A 21,515-nucleotide genomic window follows, 5' to 3' on the forward strand; every position below is an offset into this window, starting at 1 on the left:
TAGTTTCTGAACGCTGAGTTTTTGCTGTTTTTTTTCCTTTTCGGGAGGAGCTAATTCACCTTTTCCATCATGTGATTAAACTTTGTGTTTGTCTGAATAAAAACTGAACATGAGAATCTTAAAATGGGCAAATCTGAGGCAAAGCTACTTGATTACACCTCAGTTCAGCTGGAATCTCCAGTGAGATGTGAGAGCAGTCCACATGATAACCAGCCAGAAGATTTTCCTGCTGCATCTCTGAGTCACTGAAAGACAAGAAAATTACGAGAAACCAGAATATAAGTCAAAGGTGTTTATTTGAAATCATATTTACAAGTAACACTCCTCTCATTCCATCACAAATTTCTAAAAGGCCGAAAGGAAACTCAACCCAGCCCAGTCTGGCTTGGCCACATTAACCACCTTTAGGAAGGATGAACCTGATTGGTGGGGCATAAATCACTAATGTGAGAGCGACCGTGCTATGTGGTTCTGCAGGCAGAACTGAAGGTGATAAGAAAACACAAGAATACACAGCTGAACATGCTGCTTCATGTTCCACAGAACGTTCTGGAGCAGAAAGCACAACCAAAGCCAGAATAAGACCATGCTGACGGAGCAGCAGGTGTGCCGCCCTGCATCGGATCAGACCAGCACCACAGACCGGCCCGGGTCACAGTTAGACTCCGCTCACCTGGTTTATCACCAGAGTGAAGGAGATGCTGTTTGTGAGATGATCTACAACCAGTTTCACATTCAGATCACAAATATCAAATCAGATCAATAAATAAACAACAAAACTTTACATTTTCTTCATGAAATAAAGCATGTTTATAAAATCCTGTATTTGCACCAGATAACCAGGACAGGACCAGTTGGACCAGAGCTGGTTCACACCAAAAACACCGATAAAATAATAAATAATAAACAAAAACAGATACTGTCAGATTTTCAGCAGAAAGTTGATGATGATGATGATGGACGTCCTCTAACTTGAACCTCTTCTTGACAAGGCCTATTTTTTCTGCCTCCTATCTGAACCAGCATTCCCAAAACAAAATAAGTATATCTTCACAACTACAAGGTTTGTATGTATAACCCTGGTCTAAAAAGAAAGCTAAGACATGTGAGAATACTACAGAAGAGTCAGAATCCAGATATGTGTTACTCTGTCAGAGTAAATCTACCTGGAACACAGTAGAAAATGTAAATGTTATCTCCTCCTAAAACAAAACCACTTCAGTGAAAACTTAATTAATGAAGTAGTCCAAGTAGAGGGTAAAAAAAGTCAACCAGAGCAGGTTTCCAGATGTTTGAACTGAGGTGTTACCCGGATAAATATCTCAGGAAGCCATGGGCCGATATCAGGGGTCAGAGTCAGGAGAATGGAGGGATAGACCCCACAACTGGAAAAACCATGAGGATCCTGAAAGAAGCGAATCCCAAGATGGTCTATGATAGGAAGAGTAAGCCCGTCACTATGAAACCCCCTTCATCTCCATGGAAACTACCTGAACCTCTCTTGTCAAGAAGAGGTTAAAGCTCATTGGAGCTTGTGTACGTGAGGACAGCAGGCTGTAATCACAGCAGCATTTACCCTGATGGACATGTTTCTACCTGCTGCTGACAGGTCACATGACTGCTATAAAGTTTCACACACAGGTGAACCCAAAGCAACCGTCTGACAAGGAGCTTTTCTTAGAAAGCAGTTCAAAAAAACTGAAAAAACAAACAAACAAAAACAAAACCAACAACAACAAAACAAACAAAGAATAAATAAATGAATATTTAAGGCATGAGGACAAAGACACGGCGCTTTCAGACGGAGTCTGACAGCTGAGCTGGAGGCCACGTCCTTCCTGTTAACCCAGCAGAATCAGACGTGTTACATAAGAGCTGATTGGCTCAGACAGGATTACGACCAGGATGATTTGTGACACAGATACCTGCTCTGATAACTTTGGTGGCCAGCTCTTTCATCTCTCCCTGGCATTCAACTTCTTGAGCAGATACACAGCTGTAATAAACCTAACAAACACTGAAGCAGTTTTACAATGCTGATGGAGTAAACGTTCATCTGGACCCAGACCTTCACGGGCCCAGGTTTGTTATAAATACTGAATATGAGTCAAAAACACAGCCAGGCACATAGACGTTAGGCGCTGGAAAACAACAAGATCCTGTGTTCACACTGAGAGCAACAATTTTAGAGTCAGCGGAGATGATCCAGATGTCCAACAGAACCAGACATGATGCTGATGAACAGGTCTTTTAAATTCTCTACAAACTGAATGACTGGTAACAGTCAGCCAGAGTCCAGCTGACGGGCTGAAGACTCCCTCAACATCTGCCAGCTTCTTTTAACATTTCACTTTCTACAGCTGTTCTTTAAACATCTCCAGACCTGAACTCTAAGACCAAGTTATTACATTTGCTGCATTCACTGCATCCGTTCTGGTTCTGTTTGGTTCTGGTTGGATTTTGCACCCAAAACAGCTTCGGTCTTACTTTGAGTCTCATCGTTCAGTTTAAAGACCACTGCAGCAGACCTACTGTTACCGTGACAATAACTCCCTGACAGGATTCTGTTCTCGGTGGTGGGACGTACTCGTCACATCGGCCTTTTACAAGAATCCTGTGAGGAAAATTATTTAGACGGTTTAGTTGTTTTTAGAAACTGCTTTAACAGCAGCTGCTTCCCAACATATCTGCAGATCTGTTTCCAAAATACACATGCTGCATGAAATGTAAGTACAATAAACATCAGTACAGTCCTGTCATGGTTCTGGATGCTCAGGATGGAGAATTCAATCAAAGAGAAGATTTGATCCAATCTGTTGGTTTCCGGTCTTTATTTTTTTAAATCAGTTTATGTGAACACAGTTATTATAAACTGGACTAAGGTGGATCATATAATGGATTTGAATTAAAGTATTATTAACTACAATGAACAGGACTGTGTCTATAGAATTGACTTTGTTGTGAGCTGGTGCTGTATAAATAAAGCTGGACTGAACTGAATTCAACATAATTCAATTTGATTGAATTGGACTGTCTACAGGTGTCTTGGGATGATTAAATTAAATTGTGGAAGTATCTGTCCCTCTGAGATCTAAATCCATCTGCTCAGACTCTTCAGTCTGGCTGCTCTGAGTGTGAACATACAGACTTCCGTCACATGTATGTACATCAGTTACACACACTACTCCTCCTCTGCGAGGAGCCTCCACCTGCAGCCTGAGTCTCACCTGCTGCAGGTGGATGTGTTGTGAAATCAGGTCCCATAGCGAATCAAAAATCTCCCCTCCAATACTGTCCATTTACTTATCATATAAAAAAGAAATGAAACGTGAAGAGCCCACCCCAATCCCAGCACAGAAGGTCCCCCCCCGCCCACCCCCCTGGACCCAGACCAGGCTGAGTCACTCAGTCCACAGACTGATGAAGATCACAGGTCAGACAGGACCGTGGTGAGGAGCAGCAAGCCACTGAGGAGATGGAGAGTCTGGGGAGTCAGGATGGAGGAGGCGTCCTTCTGCACCATCATCCCGGTTCCTGTTAGATACACAGTTTCACAAAGTACAAAACACACATCGTCGTTAACAACAACCTCATCATCAGAAGAAAATCTGAATCATCAAGTTTCTTTAACCGTCTACAGCAAAGTGTTGCCATGGGCAACAGGAATTGGTGCCATAAACATGCTGTGTTGGAGTTGCTTTTGTGAAAATAGTAGTAATAGTAAATAGCTTTAAACAGAAAAAAAAAAACAGTTAGAGGAAAAAGTGTAAACATGTAAATAGTTTCTGTTGTGTGTTTGTTTCAATGCCAATATTTTTCTCCTGAAAACCAAGACTCGAGAGAATGATGTGCAGATGAGAAAAGGCTTGGTCACTGTTGATCTGTGTGTTATTTCTACAAAGTTCTGTTAGTAATGAATTCTGTTTTGTTCTTTTGGTTGGCCTTTATAGTGCTGGATCTGCTGGGCCATTATTTTTACACCATTTTAGCCTCATAATCTGAAATCTGAGTCTGTCCTGAAAACATGTCTGGATGCTGACTGGGCCTGAAAGTCAGCATCCAATATAAGGATTTGTATGCATAGAAGCCTTTCTGAACACAAAACTATTAGATTTATAAGGTTAAAGGTGAAAAATGTATAAAATATTAACGTTTGTGTATTTTTGTAATTTGGGCATATGTACATTTTTTGTGTGTAATTTTATAAATTTTTGTATGTGCATTTAATCATACATTTGCAAATCATATATTACACACACACACACACACACACACACACGATAGTTGATTTACTTTTGATACTATCCAGATCAGGATGTACAAACGGTGTCCAACAATGTGTGACGATAAGGGATGATGAAGGTTTCTGGGTGCACAGGAACACCAAGAGTCATGTGACTCTGGATGACGCAAACCTGAAACTGTGTGCAGCCGGTTTTGAAAAAAAATCTTGTGTTTTTCTTACTCTCTTACAGTTGTCTAATGATTTATGAATGAATTGTTGTCTCTGTTGTTTTGTACCAGTGTTGGGGGTTTGGGGGGGTCTGATGCACATATCCCACAGTATTGTGCACATTTTAGGAACTGTCTTCATTTATCTGTCAGATCTGTGAGAGGTGGTGTGAGGGATCATGAGCTTGTAGTCCATCTCAGTTTCTCCATCTGACCGGATGGTCATGCTGGTCCTGCAGAGGAAACACGTGACCTCTCACCTGAGTCCCGGGACACGATGATCTCGTGTGCCGGCCCGTCTCCGCCCTCGCTCCAGGACCGGATCTCCAGCACAACATAGCCGTTGTCCTTAGGCAGCGGCAGACTCACGGAGGTCTTGGTTTTTTCCAGAAACTTTAATGCAGTCTGATCTTCATGTTTGTACAGAACCTGACACACACAGCGGTTTGCATCAAAACATCACCAAAACAACATCCAGACAACAGCTATCACTGCTTTATCTGCTGCTCTGATACAGCGACTGGGACATTTAATGGCCATGTTGTGGTCATGCAAAGGCTGGTGCAGACCTCATAAACAGGATCTTTGATCTTTGTGTTTATAACCATTTATTAATACTCATATCTCTCACGGACAGATTACTGCTGTGACCTTCACTTTGCAAAACATGACTTTAATCAGTTTAATTAATCTACATTTCTTTATGACACTGAAAGACCATCCTGTACTAATAAGCTCTGTTCTCTTCAGTCTTACCAAAGTTCAACATCTTTACACTTTAATTGGATCAATATCAGCAGACAAACTCACAGACACACACCTGTCCAGCAGAGAAAGTGAGAAAGCACATATTTAGATAACTGTCAGGATTTGTGGTTAAACCTAACCTCTGAATAACCCTGCAGCCCAGTGAACATGGAGGACAGAGGAAAATGGCAACAGGAAGGAGTTTTTGCCGTGTTCCAGATGGCTCTGCATGTAGGATTCAGGTTAATGAAGCATTTGGGTTGTAGTTTTTCTGTTAGATTAATTTTGTGTTGTTTCACAGATAATCTCAGACAGGTTTGATCTTTAGTTTCCAGGTGAAACTACTGAAGGAGGTTGTTCCACAAATTAATTATATATAAACAATATCTTTCCAGTTTTAGGCTCAAATCTTCTAATCAATTTCAGTCAGCATTGTAATTGTTTAAGAAAAATTATCTCCTACATGATGAAAAAATACAACTGGTGAACATTTACAGTTTTCTACAACCTGTTTAATGTTTGGAGATTGTTCTGCAGAATAATCTGGAATTCTGGATTTACAGCAATGTTTTCATCATTAAAATCCAGATTTTTCTAAAACCTCACATTGTTTTGATGATTGAAAAATCATATTCACTGTCATTCAGACTGAGTATTTAGAAGAAATGAACAAAAGATCAAGAATTATGTGGAACACAGTGTCACTGTCAGATCTGCTGTGGTTTCAGGATACAGCAGCACCAACAGCAGCCATCGCTCCGACTACAGAGAAGCTTGATATGTGGGATCTGGCAGGTCCAGTTCTCTGAGTCTGAGAAGATTCTAGACTCTGAACCTGAGAATGTTCAGGACTCTGAGTCTGAGAATGTTCTAGACTCTGAGTCTGAGAATGTTCTAGACTCCGAGTATGAAAAGATTTTGGACTCTGAGCCTGAGAATATTCTGAGCTGTGTCCAAATTCAGGGTCTACACACTTCGAAGTCTATTCAACGTTTGTGAAATGGGACAGCCTACCGAGCAACAACACCCAACGCTGAATCACTTAAACATCTGAAATGACTCATAGGACACTTCTGCAGACGTTAACACCGACTAGTAACACTAACAGTAAAAAAAATGTAAAAAACACAGTCTGAGGCTCTGTTTTTTTCCAGCCGGTACACATGTCATTAACCCCTTAAAAATACACGAATATCAAATATTACAGAATTTTAATTTAATTTACAATTTTTTTTTTTTATGTAAAATGGTAAATGGACTTGTACTTGATTTTGTAACATTTCTACTAAAGTGTATTTTTTTTAAATTTTTTTTAAACAAAACTTTACTGAAACCCGAGAAACCTTTATTGAGCCTGAGAATGTTCTGGACTCTGAGTCTGAGAAGGTTCTGGACTTTGTCTGGCCCTCACCTTGTAGCCCAGTACAGCTGACTCATTGTGCATGGCCGTCACATGATCCCACCTCACTGTCACCGATGAGCCCTGGGTCTTCCAGGAGACGTTTCCTGGAGGGCGATTGGGAGCTGAAACAGAGAGACGTCAGGATATTCAGAACATGAAGGAGGAGGAGTGGTTGGAGACTTTGGATAAAAGATGCACTTCAGAGAATGACATGGCAGAAAACCAGGAATCATGTCAACTGTTTAATTCTGTCTGACTAAAACAGAAACTAATTTTATATTAAATTTTAAATTCTGATCTGACACCGTAAGGGGATGGCTGGAGGACCCAGGTTCAAGTCCCTGGACTGGCAACAAAGATGAACCACTTTAAGGGCCTTTCTCAGGGGCACAACCCCCAGGTGCAGCAATAAGCCAGCCCACTGCTCCCAGTGTAACTAGGATGGGTTGAATGCATAGAAATAATAACTATCAGTCCAGCTTGTGTTTCCTCATCGGTTAAAGATAAACATTCTTTAACTTCCTTCCTGCAGCAGGGAGGGATAACCTGACGCTGTCAGGGGGGTCATAAACCATACGGAGCTCCTCTTTCTTTGGGGTCTTTGGATTATTTTTGTGTTGAGTTTAATCTTTTAATTTAAGAAGTGATGACAGGTGGACGACTGTCCTAGCTGATGTTTACTGTTCTTATCACAAAAACAGAAGCATCAGGAAAACCTGGTGAGAAAGGAAAACCAAGTCAAAGAAAGAGTGTCAGGTTTGAAGAAGGGAACTGGTTTACCAGCTGATCCTCACACATCATTGTCTACAACCTCCATGCAGCTCTTCCTCTTTAACCCCAGCTCTTCCTCTCTCCCCCCCTCCCTGAACCTGTCTGGACCGAGCCAATCAGTGTATCACACCTCATCAGGACAGTACCTGGCTGATGTAATCTGTTTGGGTTTGTTCGCAGGATTAATAAAAGAAAATAAATCGGATAATAAAGTGAGATCTTGACCCAAACACAATGATCCAAACAGGAAATGGATCGGAGTTGGATCCAAAGCTAACTGAATGTCTGAATGTTGCGTGGGGTGGGTGCTTAGGCCATACGGGGCTTCCTGGTGGTGACGGTGTTCCGTGGTGATGGTGGCCCAGTGCCGGCGCTGTTGTACGCCAGAACAGCAACGTGGTACCGAGTGCTGGGCCGGAGCCCGGAAACCCTGGCGGTCGGTTCCAGCCCCACCGTCCTCACGCGGTCCGCTGCTGCTTCCCGCTCATGCTGCCGCCAGTATCGGATCTGAGGACAGACATTAGGTCACATAAGAATGGCGCTCTGCACTCCCCCAGGTTCAGAAACATGTCTGCACACAACACGTGCACAGAATGGGAGTGCACGTACTGATATGAACAACAACTGGTTATCTTTGCTTTGCCAACATATAAAGAGCCCGTCCACACACACACACACACACACACACACACACACACACACACACACACACACACACACACACACACACACACACACAAAGCTGATATAACTCTAACAAATAGGCAGAGCTGAGATTAAAGTCAATAATGTGAGTCAGAACTTTTTCAGGCCATTATATAAATGATCACAGCTCTACGGAAGGTCAAAGATCAGCATCAAAGTCTCGCTGCAGGTAAAACGTGACATCAAAATTTCTCTGAATAAAAATACTTGATTCTTCTGATGTCACATGTTGATCAGATTAAAGCTGGTCATGATTTACCCTGCTTCCTGTCCCTTCCTAACCCATCCTGTCTAGACAACCTTTCCCTACAGCTTGCGATTGAACCCGGATGTGTGCAGATGTAGATCATCACCTCATATCCTCTGAGGATACCACTGAGCTGCTGGACAGGCTCCCACGACACCTGGATCTCAAAGGCTGACAACGCCGTGGCATTGATGTTTGAAGGTCCCATCGTCGGCTCTGTGAGGAGGAAGTTATAACGTACATCAAACTTCCACACGTCAACTGACATCTGATAACACTGCATACAGACTGTGACCTGAAAATAGGTCATTTCAATATCCATGATTCCGGCTGTGGCTGCCCTCTGCTGGGGACAGAAAATCCTGCAGGATGCCCATGAATCCCACCACAACCACCAATATATATACATATATATATATATATATATATACATATACATACCACCAAGATATAGTATGTAAGTCAGATTTTAATGCAGATTGTACAGAAAATCAGGCTTCTGAGTGGAACGATAAAGCCTAGACTGACTGGTGCAGAAATCAACAAACCAAAAACTCAGACTATTACAAATGTGCAGCTCAAGTTCAAACACACTGCACGTGAGGCTGAAGATGTCTGTTCAGCAAAGACTACAGAGGACTGGTCGGAACCAGCAGAATGCAGTGGACTGTCGTTGGGACAGGTGGATTCAGGTGGTAAACCAGGAGACCGGCCCATAGACTGTATATAAAAGATGGATGGAGCCTCCGTGACGTCACCCATAGGTTTGTAAAGAGCTGAATTGAGGAACATTGGGCAGTTCCCACCGTCACCGTCTTGGCAGCATCACATATGTCATCATTCCCGGAAAATCCAAAAATGGGCGAAGAGATGGAGAGAGGGGGTGGATGATTGACAACCATCAAACCCTGAGCTGCCTGTAGCTAAGAGCTAACCAAGCTAATCCAGAGCTAATGGTAGCTAACCAGCTAATGAAGGTAGGCGGGCTAAAGTTAAGGCATGCTGTTAGCCTGTGGTTTTGCTGCACTCTCACTTCTTTCCGCAGATATTTGATACCTGTCAATCATAAGGACATGCCCCTTATTATGCCAAATTTCAAGATTAAATAACATCCAAATGCAAGAGTTAAAAAAAATCACCCCCCTCACAGTTGACATGAAGGTAAACTTAACCTATTAATCCTAAAATGGATTGCTGTACCAGGCTTTAAACATGTTTATTTCTGCTGTGTAGTTGGTCTTTTTAACATGGGAGTCTATGGGGATTTGCTCTGTTTTGGAGCCAGCCCTAGTGGCTGAGGGGGCAACTGCAATTTTTTACACTTTGGCATAGACTTCACATTTTACCGGCCGAGGTTGCCACTTGGACCGGCCACATGAATGTGCAGAAATAATGAGATCCAGTCATGTGGACGTGGAGCAGAACCTGACACAAGGAGAGGAAACTCCAACATTTGATGTCTTTACAGTTTGTTTCTTGACCTTCACATACAAGAATGCAGAAAAAAATGTTTCTTCACAGCTGCAGCCGATACTTATGAGTCCAGAACTTCCAGTGTATTGCTGGTGGGGGGGGGGCTCAGTCTGAGAGGAGCCCTGCAGGACGTTAGGCAGAAGTGTTGTCCTCTAGCCAACGTGAGCATTTCCTGTTCAGGAAACAAAAACTAGTGACTCAGAAACATGATGCTGACCCACCTTCCTCTGCAGAGTGGACCACTGCAGTCTGGCTGAACGGGCCTTCTCCTCTGCGATTATACGCTCTGATCTTCACCTCAAAGGGACTGTATGGCGTCAGGCTTTCGTTGTAGTAGACATGTCGAGATGACTCCACGTTGGGAATTCTCACCTCGGACCAGGATAACGTGCCTTTCTTCCTGAATGCCAGGATGTAGCCAAAGCCATCCCCGTTCTGGTACTCTCTGGCCATTGGCTGCAGGGTTGAGGAGAAACATCAGCAGAGACAATGTTCAGTCACACAAAGGCAGGATCGAAGTAGGAAGCATCCGCGGTGGACCACAGAAACACTTTACTGAATCGTTAAAGTGATCTAAAAATAAGGATTTTATTTTGATAAGTAACTAATTAGGGAAACTGAAGAAACACAGAACTGTCTACTCACCGTCCAGGTAACGATCAGCTCATGGTGGTCTCCTCCTCCTCCTCCCAGTCCACTGGGGGCCACTGTTGGAGCTGGGCCGAACACAGAAACAGAATGAGTAGAAGAAGAGGAGAGAACAGCATCAGATCTGATCTGATTTATTTATTTCTGTTTGTCAAACATCTCAGACAGATCTGGGAGGCGGCAGCAGAATTCTGTGAAGCCTTCATCCTCCAGATGAAGCTGTGTGAAGTTGGCCTGCCATCATCATCATCAATCAGCTGGTTATGTGATGTCTCACCTGCTTGCTGTGTGCGGATGGTGTGTGACGGGATGCTGGGCTCTCCGCTGCCCAGAATGTTGCTGGCGATGACCTGGAACTGATAATCCATCCAGGGCATCAGTCCAGTCACACGAGCCGACTCTGCGTTCCCCTCGATGTTCTCTGGGTCTGAAACACAGCCGGGGAACGTCATCTTCATCAGGAAGCTCCAGCCTCAACCCTCTGAACTCAAACTAGAACACTTCTTCATTGTTCTGCAGATGATTGACACATCGATCTAACAGTATGCAGAACTGCTGTGAGCGTGTCACACGCATACTGGTCTCTCTACACTGGTTTCCAGTTTGCAAAAGGATCAAATTGAACATTTTATACATGACCGGTCTAAACTATTCCAGCCTCCATCCAGAGCTCTGAGGTCTCCCAAATGTTCCTACTCCCAGGATAAAAGGTGGAGGTGATGGCATCTTTTCATGGTGGGATGGGTGTATTGATACTTGATTTTACTGGTTTCATGCAGGATCTCGAGCACTTTCCCCTTAAGAAAGTTAATTTTAATATCATTTTTTTAGTCTAATCATTTTTATTATAATTTTAAATAGATTAATTTTCAATTTATCATTTGATTTATGAACTAAAATATTTTACTATAATTTTATAAGTATTTCTTTCAAGTATTTATGTTCATGAGATTTAAATTATTCATATTTCATATTGCCCATGCAATAAAGATATTAATGTACACTGTACAAGCAGGTCAAGGGGCAAAACAAATAGGTATGGATGGAAAAAGTACCGTAAACTTAGAATGATGGAATCACCCATCCCTGTTTTCAGCTGGGACTCTGTATCTATTCTATTTTATTCTATTCTATTTTATTCTATTCTATCCTATCACACTTTCACATAAGAGGGGCGCTGACCCAGACCATTATTTTAAATTTATTTTTAATTCACATAAGTCAAAATAAATACACCCAAAAATAAGAAAAAAATTAACAATGACTGGAATGAAATAAATTACAATTAAATACTAAAAAATGAATAACACTAAACAAATAAAAATAAATATTAAATAAATAATATAAAAATAAATACAGAATAAAAATAAATAAATAAATAAACGTACATTGTACATTCAGGAGTAAACATCGTTCCATCTAAATAAATAAATAAATGTAAATAAAAGTGTTCATCTTTTAATGCCAAACACACCTCGTCTCCATGTCTACAATGGACAGAAATGTCTCATGGACTCACGTGTCCTCATCTTCTTCCACTCTGATGACAGAGACGATCGTCCCATGATGACGTATTTGCCGATGGGGCTGTGGTTGTCATAACCTCGACTCCACCTCAGCTCCACAGACGTCTGAGCCACGTTCTTTACCAGTAAACCTCCAGGAGGTCCCGGGGGTCCTGAAAAAAAAAAAAAAACAAAGAAAAAGTGATTTTACAGTCAGAGCTCAGAGTCGTGATGAGACATGATTAGATCCATCCTGATGTTCTACAGCAGGAGCATAAAACTTCAGTCAGAGGTGGAGGAACCAGAGAACATGAAGCACTCGATTCTCCAACAACGCTCAGATGTATGAATCCCATCTGAAAGATATTCTGAAACTAAAAGAAGAAGTGAATGCATCTTTAACTGCTTTTTGATTTTCTTCATATAAATCAAGTGTTGTGGAGCGAAAGAAAAAAAATGTTGCAGCCAGGTATTCTGCACCTGAAAGGCCTTGGGCCACACCATGTTTTCTCATCCTGACGATGGCTCCACGTAAATCTAGGACAGAATTTCTCTGTACATCTAAGATCTCATAGTTCTATAGATTCCCAACAGAGCACTTCGCTCTCAGACTGCAGGTCTACTTGTGGTTCCTAGAGTCTCTAAGAGTACAATGGGAGGCAGAGCCTTCAGCTACCAGGCTCCTCTCGTATGGAACCAGCTCCCAGCTTGGGTTTGGGAGGCAGACCCCCTCTCATTTTAAGATCAAGCTTAAACCTTCCTTTTTGATAAATCTTACAGTTAGGGGTTTTTTAGCCATCCCTCAGATAAGCTGCCATCGGCATCCATGATGCACTGAGCTCTTTTTTTTCATCTCTCTGCTCATTATCTTACATGTTAAAACTTAAGACAGCGTTGGCATAATTAACATATTCCTCCTCTCTCAGCAGGTCTTCCTGGCTAAAAGCTGTGGTGTCCGTTGGTCTCTCTTTGCTGTCCTCTCCACCCCAACTGGTTGGGACAGATTACTTTATCTGTAAAGTACCCTGAGATGACATTGTTGTGAAGTGGCACTATACAAATACAGTACTGTACTCTCACTGCTGTAATGTCTGAAAGCTGTGGTCCTGCTCAACATAAAGACTGTTTGAACAAGAAATCTGATTTATCTGTGTTGCATTTCGGGTCCATTCCACACCTGTTACAGATGTGTGGTTATCCTTGTTATCAGTTAAAACTCCAGGTACTGAGATATGCTCTTTGCAGCTTGTTGCAAAGCCTCGTTGGTCCTCACAAGTCAAGGAAGTCAACATTATTGAATGTGTCAATACATATAGCACCATAAAGGTCAACCAAAACTACAAAACAGAATTTATTACAAACAGAACTTTGTGGAAATACCACACAGATCAGCAGTGACCAAGCTTTTTCTCATCTGCACATCATTCACTCAAGTCTTGGTTTTCAGGAGAAAAAAAATAGCCACTGAAACAAACACATAAGAGAAAATATTTACAAATTTACACTTTTTCCACCAGCTGCATTTTGCTATTTACAGTTAGTTATTTATGCTACTATTTACCTACTATCCTCACAAAACCAACTCAACTCGCTTTCAGCACAACTGTGCATCAGAAATGTCTTCTTGGCTTTATTCCAGCCATAGAGGAGCTTTATTCTTGTTCTTTTCAGACAGACATAAAACTTTCTGCTCAATTGTTGATCTTTAGCTGCTCCTGATTGGACATTGCCGTCAATTATAGCTGATCAGTGGAAAGTTTGACAGAAAGTGGCTTCCTCATCATTTTCAGGTAAAAAAAAGTTTCTTAGCAACATGTGATAAATAATGGTGTTATCATGGATCACTGATTGGGGGTTTACATAATAGAGTATCTGAATAAACACTACATTTTGTGGCTGGATTGTAAACCTCTTGGACAGATTCCGTAGATCACGCAGGGATCACCAACTCCAGTCTTTACGGCCCCCTGTCCTGCAGACATTCAATGTTTCCCTGCTTCAACACACCTGACTTGAATTAATGGCTCAATAACAGACTTGTGCAGAGCTTGTCAGAGGTGTGTTGCAGCAGGGAGACATCTAAGACCTGCAGGATAGTGGGCCTTGAGGACCAGGGTTGGGGACCAAAGGGTAAGCTATCTATCACACTTTACGCTGCAGAGTTACACACTACCTAAGAAACTGTTGATGGTATAAGTGATAGCAGATCTGGCTTTTTTTTTTTTAACTTTGTCCTGTCCAGCATCATAGCAAACAGAGGGATGGTCTGGCTGCTGTGTTGTGCTGAACAAATTTGCTTTGCCAAGAGGAGCTTTATGGATTATAAGGCTCTTCTTGATAATTTAAGCATTATTTTTTATTTTGTCTATTCCTGATTTTACATATTATGCTGGACCTAACAAGAGGGCTGGGGGGTAAGAAAGGAGAAAGAAAACATACGCAAGGAAATGAAAGCACAAAAGCATAAAGAGAAGAGAGCAAAGAAAAAAAGACAAGGATATACCAGATATAAAATAACATCAGCTGTTCAATCTTAGCTGAAAAAAACAGACAACTAGCTGCTCCTCCTGTAAGGAAACAAACAAAAAAAAAAAACACCTGCAACTTCTTTAAGAAAACAAAACTGACCTGACATCAGAAGATCTTATAAAAAAAACCTGACATGCTGTAGAAAAAAAAAAAAAAGAAAGAAAAACATCAGCAACACAAAGAAAAAACATGAACATGACTGTAGTTTTGGTGAATAAACCCACAGAACGACAGCGATCAGAGCCATCCCAGTGGACCCCGAGACTCAGGAGACCAGCCACCACCCCAAGAGTAGGCACCCCCATTCCCAGGATGGGACAGGTGTCTGCATGCCCAGTAACTGCAGCAAAGAGCCGCCGCCCTCCACAAGAAACACCCACCGGCCACACACTGGGGAGTGGTAGGCACAGCGAGGGGGCCCAAGGCCCAGGCTGCCCCCTAAAAGGCACCTGGCTGATCTCCTCCCTGGCCAACACACACACACACACACACACACACACACACACACACACACACACACACACACACACACACACACACACACACACACACACACATGTAAAAACATCTCCACACACCAAGAGACCACATCTCATACAACTTAGCAGAGTTTTAGGGGTTAAACCTTTTCTCAGATATCTAGAAGAGAGTTTATTCACCACATTTTACAAAGTGTTAAAAGCAGAAGTTAAATCACATTACTGGAACAGATTTCTTTATGTTATACTTCTTTTTTGGTTAAAGTAGAAAGTAACCCAGATATTTACATGTTGGTTTTAACTGATGTGATCATCCTCATCTGGTTCTTGATCTGGGTTCTCACCCTCTCCTGTATGGTTCTCTGGACTCTCGTCTTCTAAAAGATCTTGGACTGATTATTTCAGTAATCCCCTCTGCCTCTATCAGACAGCTGTCTACTAGAACAGTAGTTCCTGATGTGGGTGCGCAAGCAAGACTATATCACCCCCATCCTGAAAACTCTTCACTGGCTCCCCGTCCCACTCAGCATAGAATACAAGGTCTCCCTCCTCACCCACCAGTGCATTCATGGACATGCCCCTCCTTAACTACAGGAACTCCTCACCCCTCACACCTCCTGCACCATCCGTTCTGCAACCACAAACACCCTCCAAGTTCCCAGAACCAAGCTCAGCAGCATGGGTGATCGGGCCTTTTCAGCTGCTACCACAAGACTGTGGAACCCCTACCAGACCACCTGAGAGGCCCACAGTCTTTAGATGTTTTTTTTTAAGTGAAACTTGAAAACCTTCCTTTTTATAAAAAAAAGCCTTCTGGTAAATAGCATTTTATAAAAACTTTTTATTCGAGTTTTTTGTAGCATTTTGAGATTCTATATAAAGTGCAATACAAATTAAATTTATTATTATTATTATTATTCCTAACAGTGGATTTTATGCTTTCAAAAATGAGATTCTCACCATAAAAACTGTATTCTGGCTGAGTCCTGTCCTTCAACAAAGCCAAAGGTAAATGAAAAACATATTGCCTTACTAGGGGCACTGTGTGGACATTAATTACATTGGCTCTGGATGTTCAAAGCCTCAGGGACCCCCTGTGCTCTTTGTAGGACCACCAACCCAGGTGTTAGGATCATTTTCATGGCCACAGGTGTTTAAAAATCAAACACTGAGGCATGCAGACTGTTCCTACAAACATTGGTGAAGGAATAGGTTGCTCTCAGGAGCTCAGAGAATTCCAGTGTGGTACTGTGATAGGATGCCACCTGTGCAACAAGTCCAGTCGTGAAATTTTCTCAATCCTTATGTGGCCTTCAGATCAGCTCAACAACAGTGTGAAGAGAGCTTCATGGATTGGGTTTCCACGACCGAGCAGCTGGATCCAAGTCATACATCACCAAAAGTAATGCAAAGCACTGGATGCTGCGGTGTAGAGAATGCCGCCACTGGACTCTAGATCAATGGAGTTGAATCACGCTTCAATATCTGGCATCTGATGGAAGAGTCTGGGTATGCCGGTTGCCAGGAGACCGGTACTGCATTGTGCCAAGTATAAAGTTTGGTGGAGGGAGTATTATGGTTTGGGGTTGTTTTTCAGGAGCTGGACATGGCCTCTTAGTCCCTGTTCCAAGATGAGGTCCATAAAGACCAGGATGAGCGAGTTTGGTGTAGATGAACTTGACCCAACCTGAGAGAGCACCTTTGGGATGAATTAGCGCGGAGGCTGAGAGCCAGGCCTTCTCATCCAACATCAGTGTCTGACCTCACTAACGTGCTTCTGGTCACAAATTCCTATAAACACATTCCTAGACCTTGTGGAAAGCCTTCCCAGAAGAGTTGAAGCTGTTAGAGCTGCAAAGGGTAGACCAACGACATTTTCAACTCATCTGATTAAGAATGGGGCGTCTATTAAGTTCATAGGGGAGTCAAGGCAGGTAAACCAATACTTTTGACAATATAGTGTATGATCTGCATCTATTGGCTTGGCTGAATTCAAATCATGTATGTTAATTTGGACATGTGCCTTATTTGACTTCCAACAGAATTTTAAAATAAAAATAAAAATCTAATTTAAAAGAATATTTTCTGTTTTTGTGCCACTAAATATCAAAAGAAGAAAAAGAAGAAGAAGAGTGATCTCTCACCTCGAACCACCAGTTTAGCTGAAGCAGAAGCACTGTCCACCACCGTCTGCGCCGTGCAGGAGAACGTTCCCGCCTGACTCATCTGGGCGTTCGTGATCAAGAGGTCACCGATGTTCTCCTTCTGAGTAATCAAGACAAACAGTTCATCCTATCAGTCAGTCTGAGTCAGAACACCAGCTGTTCCAACCCAGGTACTCTGTCCAGACCCAGGGGCTCGGTCCTGACCCAGAGACTTGGTCTAGACCTGTTTACCACCTCTGAGAACAGATGAAAACTGTTGCTTCAAGTCAATTAATTAATTTATTTATTGTCCCTAAGGAGAACTTTGTTTGTCCGCAAAAGAAAAACGTAATTACATCAAACAATAAAATCTCCACTCACATACACCAAACATGGCTTCCTAATAAAATTACCAAATAAACACCATTGAATTAAAATGAAATAAAATAAAAAAACAAAATAACACTAATACCAAATAAAGGACCAATAAAATTAAATAAAAGACCACCAAAAAACAGTAGGCTACTTGAAACACGACCCTTCAAAATAAAACACCCCAAAATAAAAACACTAAAATTAAATACAAACAGAAATCAAAACAATAAATGCACTCACCCCCTGAACCCGGTGGTACGGCCCAGAAGAGTCCTCCAGGTCCAACAGGACCCCGTTAAGAGCCCAGGTGAAAGTCAGGTCCATGGTGGGGTCATGAGAGGCGTGACACTGCAGAGTGACGTTTTCCCCCTGATTGATGTCAGCGTTGGAGGGAGCCAGCGTGATCTTGGTGGCATCTGTAAGAGTTTGCAGAGTTCAGATGAAAGCTTGCAGAGTGTTCAGGTTGCTCAGAGCTGTAGGTCAGGAAGGTTACCTCTGACAGACAGGTGTCCAGTGCTGTTGGCTTTGCCCAGGTTGTTCTCAGCGAAGCAGGTGTACTTCCCTTCATCTGCCCTGCTGATATTGTGGATCCACAGCACGCCATCAGGAGTTACTGTGATACTGAGAAGAAACGAGAGTGTAGGATCAGACCTGAGGATGGTTGATCTGATGGTACTAACCCTCCAAGGATAGGTTTAATCTCTTCTTGTTTAGACCTTCTGTACGGGAGGCAGCTGGGCTTTGCAAGACATAGGATTGTACTGGGGCACAGCCCCGCACTCAATTAATTTATTTTTGCAGGAGCTACAATCCAGTTTAAGAAGAGAAGTCCACACCTTTTAAAAAATAGCCATTAGGAAAGGTCAAGACCCCAGCTAACAGCCCCCAACGACCCAGATCACACTGCCTGCAGCCTTCAGGGTTACAGGTTAGTTGGTTAGTTAGGCCTACAGATTTTTCAAGTTCAGTTTCTTATTCTCAGTTTTAACTTAACTCAGAGTTTTTGGAGTTTTTAAGACATACTGTAAATGAGAGAAAAAAAAAGCTGATTATGAACCAGATTTTATGATAGCAGTAAAATTACTCCTTTAATTTCATATTGTGGCATCAGGTTTAATCATCAGCTTTAATGTTGGTTTGGCCTCCTGCTTAAAAGCCTGTTGATAAGGTTGGAAATAGCACAAAGAAAAATATCCTCACTAGAGTATTTCTATTCCCGATCTATTCAAGAGGCTGTGGATTCTCCACAGGTCAGCTCTGATCACCATTTCCTCAGTTCACACCACAAAGTAACCTTCAGTTACAAGCATCTACACAACAACTATAATAAATATAAAGATTTAAAATTATTGTGGTATCTCAGGTAATCCAGGATGAGAGTGTAACTGAAAGACGCAGAGATGTGAGTTTCTCTCTGTTTTTGTTAGTTTTTATGAAGTGGCAGAAGGTCTGAACTGCCACATGAAATCTTCTGACACAGCTGGACTACCTGCTGCTGTTGGTGAGCAGCTCCGTGCCACGGCTCCAGAACAGGATGGGCTTCGGAGCAGCTCGGGGACGACACTCAATCATCACCTGCCCCCCTCTGGCTGCTGGAATCAGTTTCCTGACGGGATTCAGCCTAAAATCTGGAGCCTGAACTGCAAGGAGGAGACAAACATGAGGACTGTTCATTTTAGGTAAGAGAGTCATGTGACCAGTTTAACATCAATTTACATAAATACAAGACATCATGAACGGCTTGTTTCTGTATAAATCTGAAGATTGAATTAGTCCTCCTACCCTGGACTCTCAACTCAGCAGAGGAGTGAATGGTTCCATGCTTGTTTTCAGCTACACACTGGTACATGCCAGAGTCCTCCAGAGCCAGGTTACTGATTTTAAGATGAGCTCCATTTACCTCCAGCCGGTCCTGCAGATCCACAGTGAGGAGGACCACAAGCAGGCAGAGATTGGAAACGATGAAGAGCAGCACACAGAATTAATGTACAAACAGCACCCACTTTTCACAGAAAAACACAAAGGACATTTTTATAAATTTATTAAAAACAAAAACTGAAATATCTCATGGCCGTAAGTATGAACACTAGTATATTTAACTCAGGTGCTTTCAATTTCTTCTGATCATCCCGGAGATGGTTCTACACCTTCAATGGAGTCCAGTTGTTTAATCAAAAAGATTGGACTTGATTAGGAAAGGCACACACACCTATACGACCTTACAGCTCACAGTGCAGGTCAGAGAAAATAAGAATCATGAAGGAACTGCCCGAAGAGGTCAGAGACAGAACTGTAGCAAGACACAGATCAGACCAAGGTTACGAAAAAATTTATGCTGTTCTTAAGGTTCCTAAGAGCGCAGTGGCCTCCATAATCCTTTAATGGAAGAAGTTTGGGAACAGCCATAACTCTTCCCAGACCTGGCCAGCTGGCGAAAAAGCAATCTGAAGAGAAGTGCCTTGGTGAGAGAGAAAGAGATAAGCCTAAAGATCTTTGTGGATGAGCTCCAGAGATGCAGTGGGGAGATAGAGAAAGTTCTAGAAAGCCAACCATCACTGCAGCCCTCCACCAATCTGGGCTTTATGGCAGAGTGGCCCGACGGAAGCTTCTCCTCAGTGAGAGACACATGAAAGCCCAAATAATTAGCAAAAAATACACAAAGGACTCCCAGACTATGAGAAACAAGATTTCCTGATGGGACCAAGATTGAACATTTTGGCCTAAATTCGAAGCAGTATTGTGTGGAGAAAACCAGGCAGCTCATCACCTGCCCAGGTGAGCATCTCTGGAGAGAGCTAAAGTGTCTGTTCTTCAGAGTTTACCATCCAACCTGTCAGAACTGGAGAGGATCAGCAAGGAGGAATGGCAGAGGATCGCCAAATCCAGGTGTAAAAAAACTTATTGCATCATTCCCAAAAAGCCCTCATGGCTGTATTAGCTCAAACAGGTGCTTCTACACAAAACTGAGCAAAGGGTCTGCGTACTTGTGGCTATGTGATATTTCAGTTTTTGTTCTGTAATAAATTTGCAATAATGTCAATGGTTCTGTGTTTTTCTGTCAAAATGGTGTGCTGTGTGTACATTAATGAGGACAAAAAATCACCTTAAATTAAATTTAACTAATGGATGCAAATTAACAGAGTAAAAATTTATGGCAGTCTGAATGCTTTCCGTACCATTGTATATTATACATTATATCTGTCTGTTGAACAGTCTTTCATGGGTTTTTACGTTCAGGATTTTAAGGGAAGTTCTAAAATCCTATGAGTGTTTATGAATGTAAGGTAAGCAAAAGAGACTCCGCCCCTCACAGTGGAACATTATAAGCTGTATTAGCTTCAGATTAGCAGCTAGCTAGCTAACAGTTCCTCCTTGATCCCAGAAAGTCAGTGAAACCTGAACTGTCTATTTCTGAGTGAAGCGCAGCATTAACACAGAGCTGGCAACCCACCAGCCGGACCAGAAACAGAACCAGCAGCATAATAAAGGCCTGAGGGCATCTCAGTGACTAAAAGAACCAAAGTTTTGGGAGTAATCACAGTCTGTGGACTCTGTGGGTTTATTCAGAGCAGAACCCAGGTGATAGAGACCTGACCCATGTCAGTTTTCACCTGGTGGTCTGAGAAACTTTTACTGGTCTCAGCTGGACTTTAATGGATACACCAACATGTATTAATACATACTAGTGTCAGAACACATATGAATTTAGTGCAGAGCTGCAGAGTTCAGGATCACTGCCAGCACCTGGTATTTTTTAGCGGAGATTACCACATACACGATATACTGCTGGGACTGCTGGGCCCAGTCTCTGGTTCTCTGCTGGCAGCTCTCTTTATACTGACAAATCCTGGCAGGACAAACCACCATAAAAATGTAAGTTTGACCATTTAAAAATGCTGGTAACTCAGTCCACAGCTTGAAGGACACTGAAATATTTAAAAACTGCAGTCTATGTTCAGGATTTCACATGTGAACAGTTTGATTTGGTAAAACTGTCAGTGTTTGACTGGAGCTGATCTGAGATCTGTCAGAGTGTTG

At 42.3% G+C, this 21,515-nt stretch overlaps 1 protein-coding gene across 3 annotated transcripts in view; it reads right to left on the reverse strand.

Annotated features, from left to right (window-relative positions):
- Positions 1-277: 277 nt before the first annotated feature.
- cntn2 (contactin 2) overlaps positions 278-21,515 on the reverse strand; it is a 42,305-nt gene continuing 21,067 nt past the window's right edge. For all 3 annotated transcript variants that reach the window (XM_041981289.1, XM_041981291.1, XM_041981290.1), the window contains exons 10-23: positions 19,260-19,389; positions 18,967-19,117; positions 17,971-18,098; positions 17,718-17,893; positions 17,103-17,223; positions 11,965-12,123; positions 10,723-10,872; positions 10,443-10,513; positions 10,019-10,253; positions 8,431-8,540; positions 7,693-7,879; positions 6,611-6,723; positions 4,713-4,881; positions 278-3,534 (exon numbers count right to left, since the gene is read on the reverse strand). In XM_041981289.1, the coding sequence (XP_041837223.1) occupies positions 3,428-3,534; positions 4,713-4,881; positions 6,611-6,723; positions 7,693-7,879; positions 8,431-8,540; positions 10,019-10,253; positions 10,443-10,513; positions 10,723-10,872; positions 11,965-12,123; positions 17,103-17,223; positions 17,718-17,893; positions 17,971-18,098; positions 18,967-19,117; positions 19,260-19,389 (2,007 nt within the window). In that variant the 3' untranslated portion in view covers positions 278-3,427. The remainder of the gene's footprint in view (positions 3,535-4,712; positions 4,882-6,610; positions 6,724-7,692; positions 7,880-8,430; positions 8,541-10,018; positions 10,254-10,442; positions 10,514-10,722; positions 10,873-11,964; positions 12,124-17,102; positions 17,224-17,717; positions 17,894-17,970; positions 18,099-18,966; positions 19,118-19,259; positions 19,390-21,515) is intronic.

This window comes from Melanotaenia boesemani, chromosome 3, assembly GCF_017639745.1.
Source record: "Melanotaenia boesemani isolate fMelBoe1 chromosome 3, fMelBoe1.pri, whole genome shotgun sequence".
In the NCBI taxonomy this organism is placed as follows: domain Eukaryota; kingdom Metazoa; phylum Chordata; class Actinopteri; order Atheriniformes; family Melanotaeniidae; genus Melanotaenia; species Melanotaenia boesemani.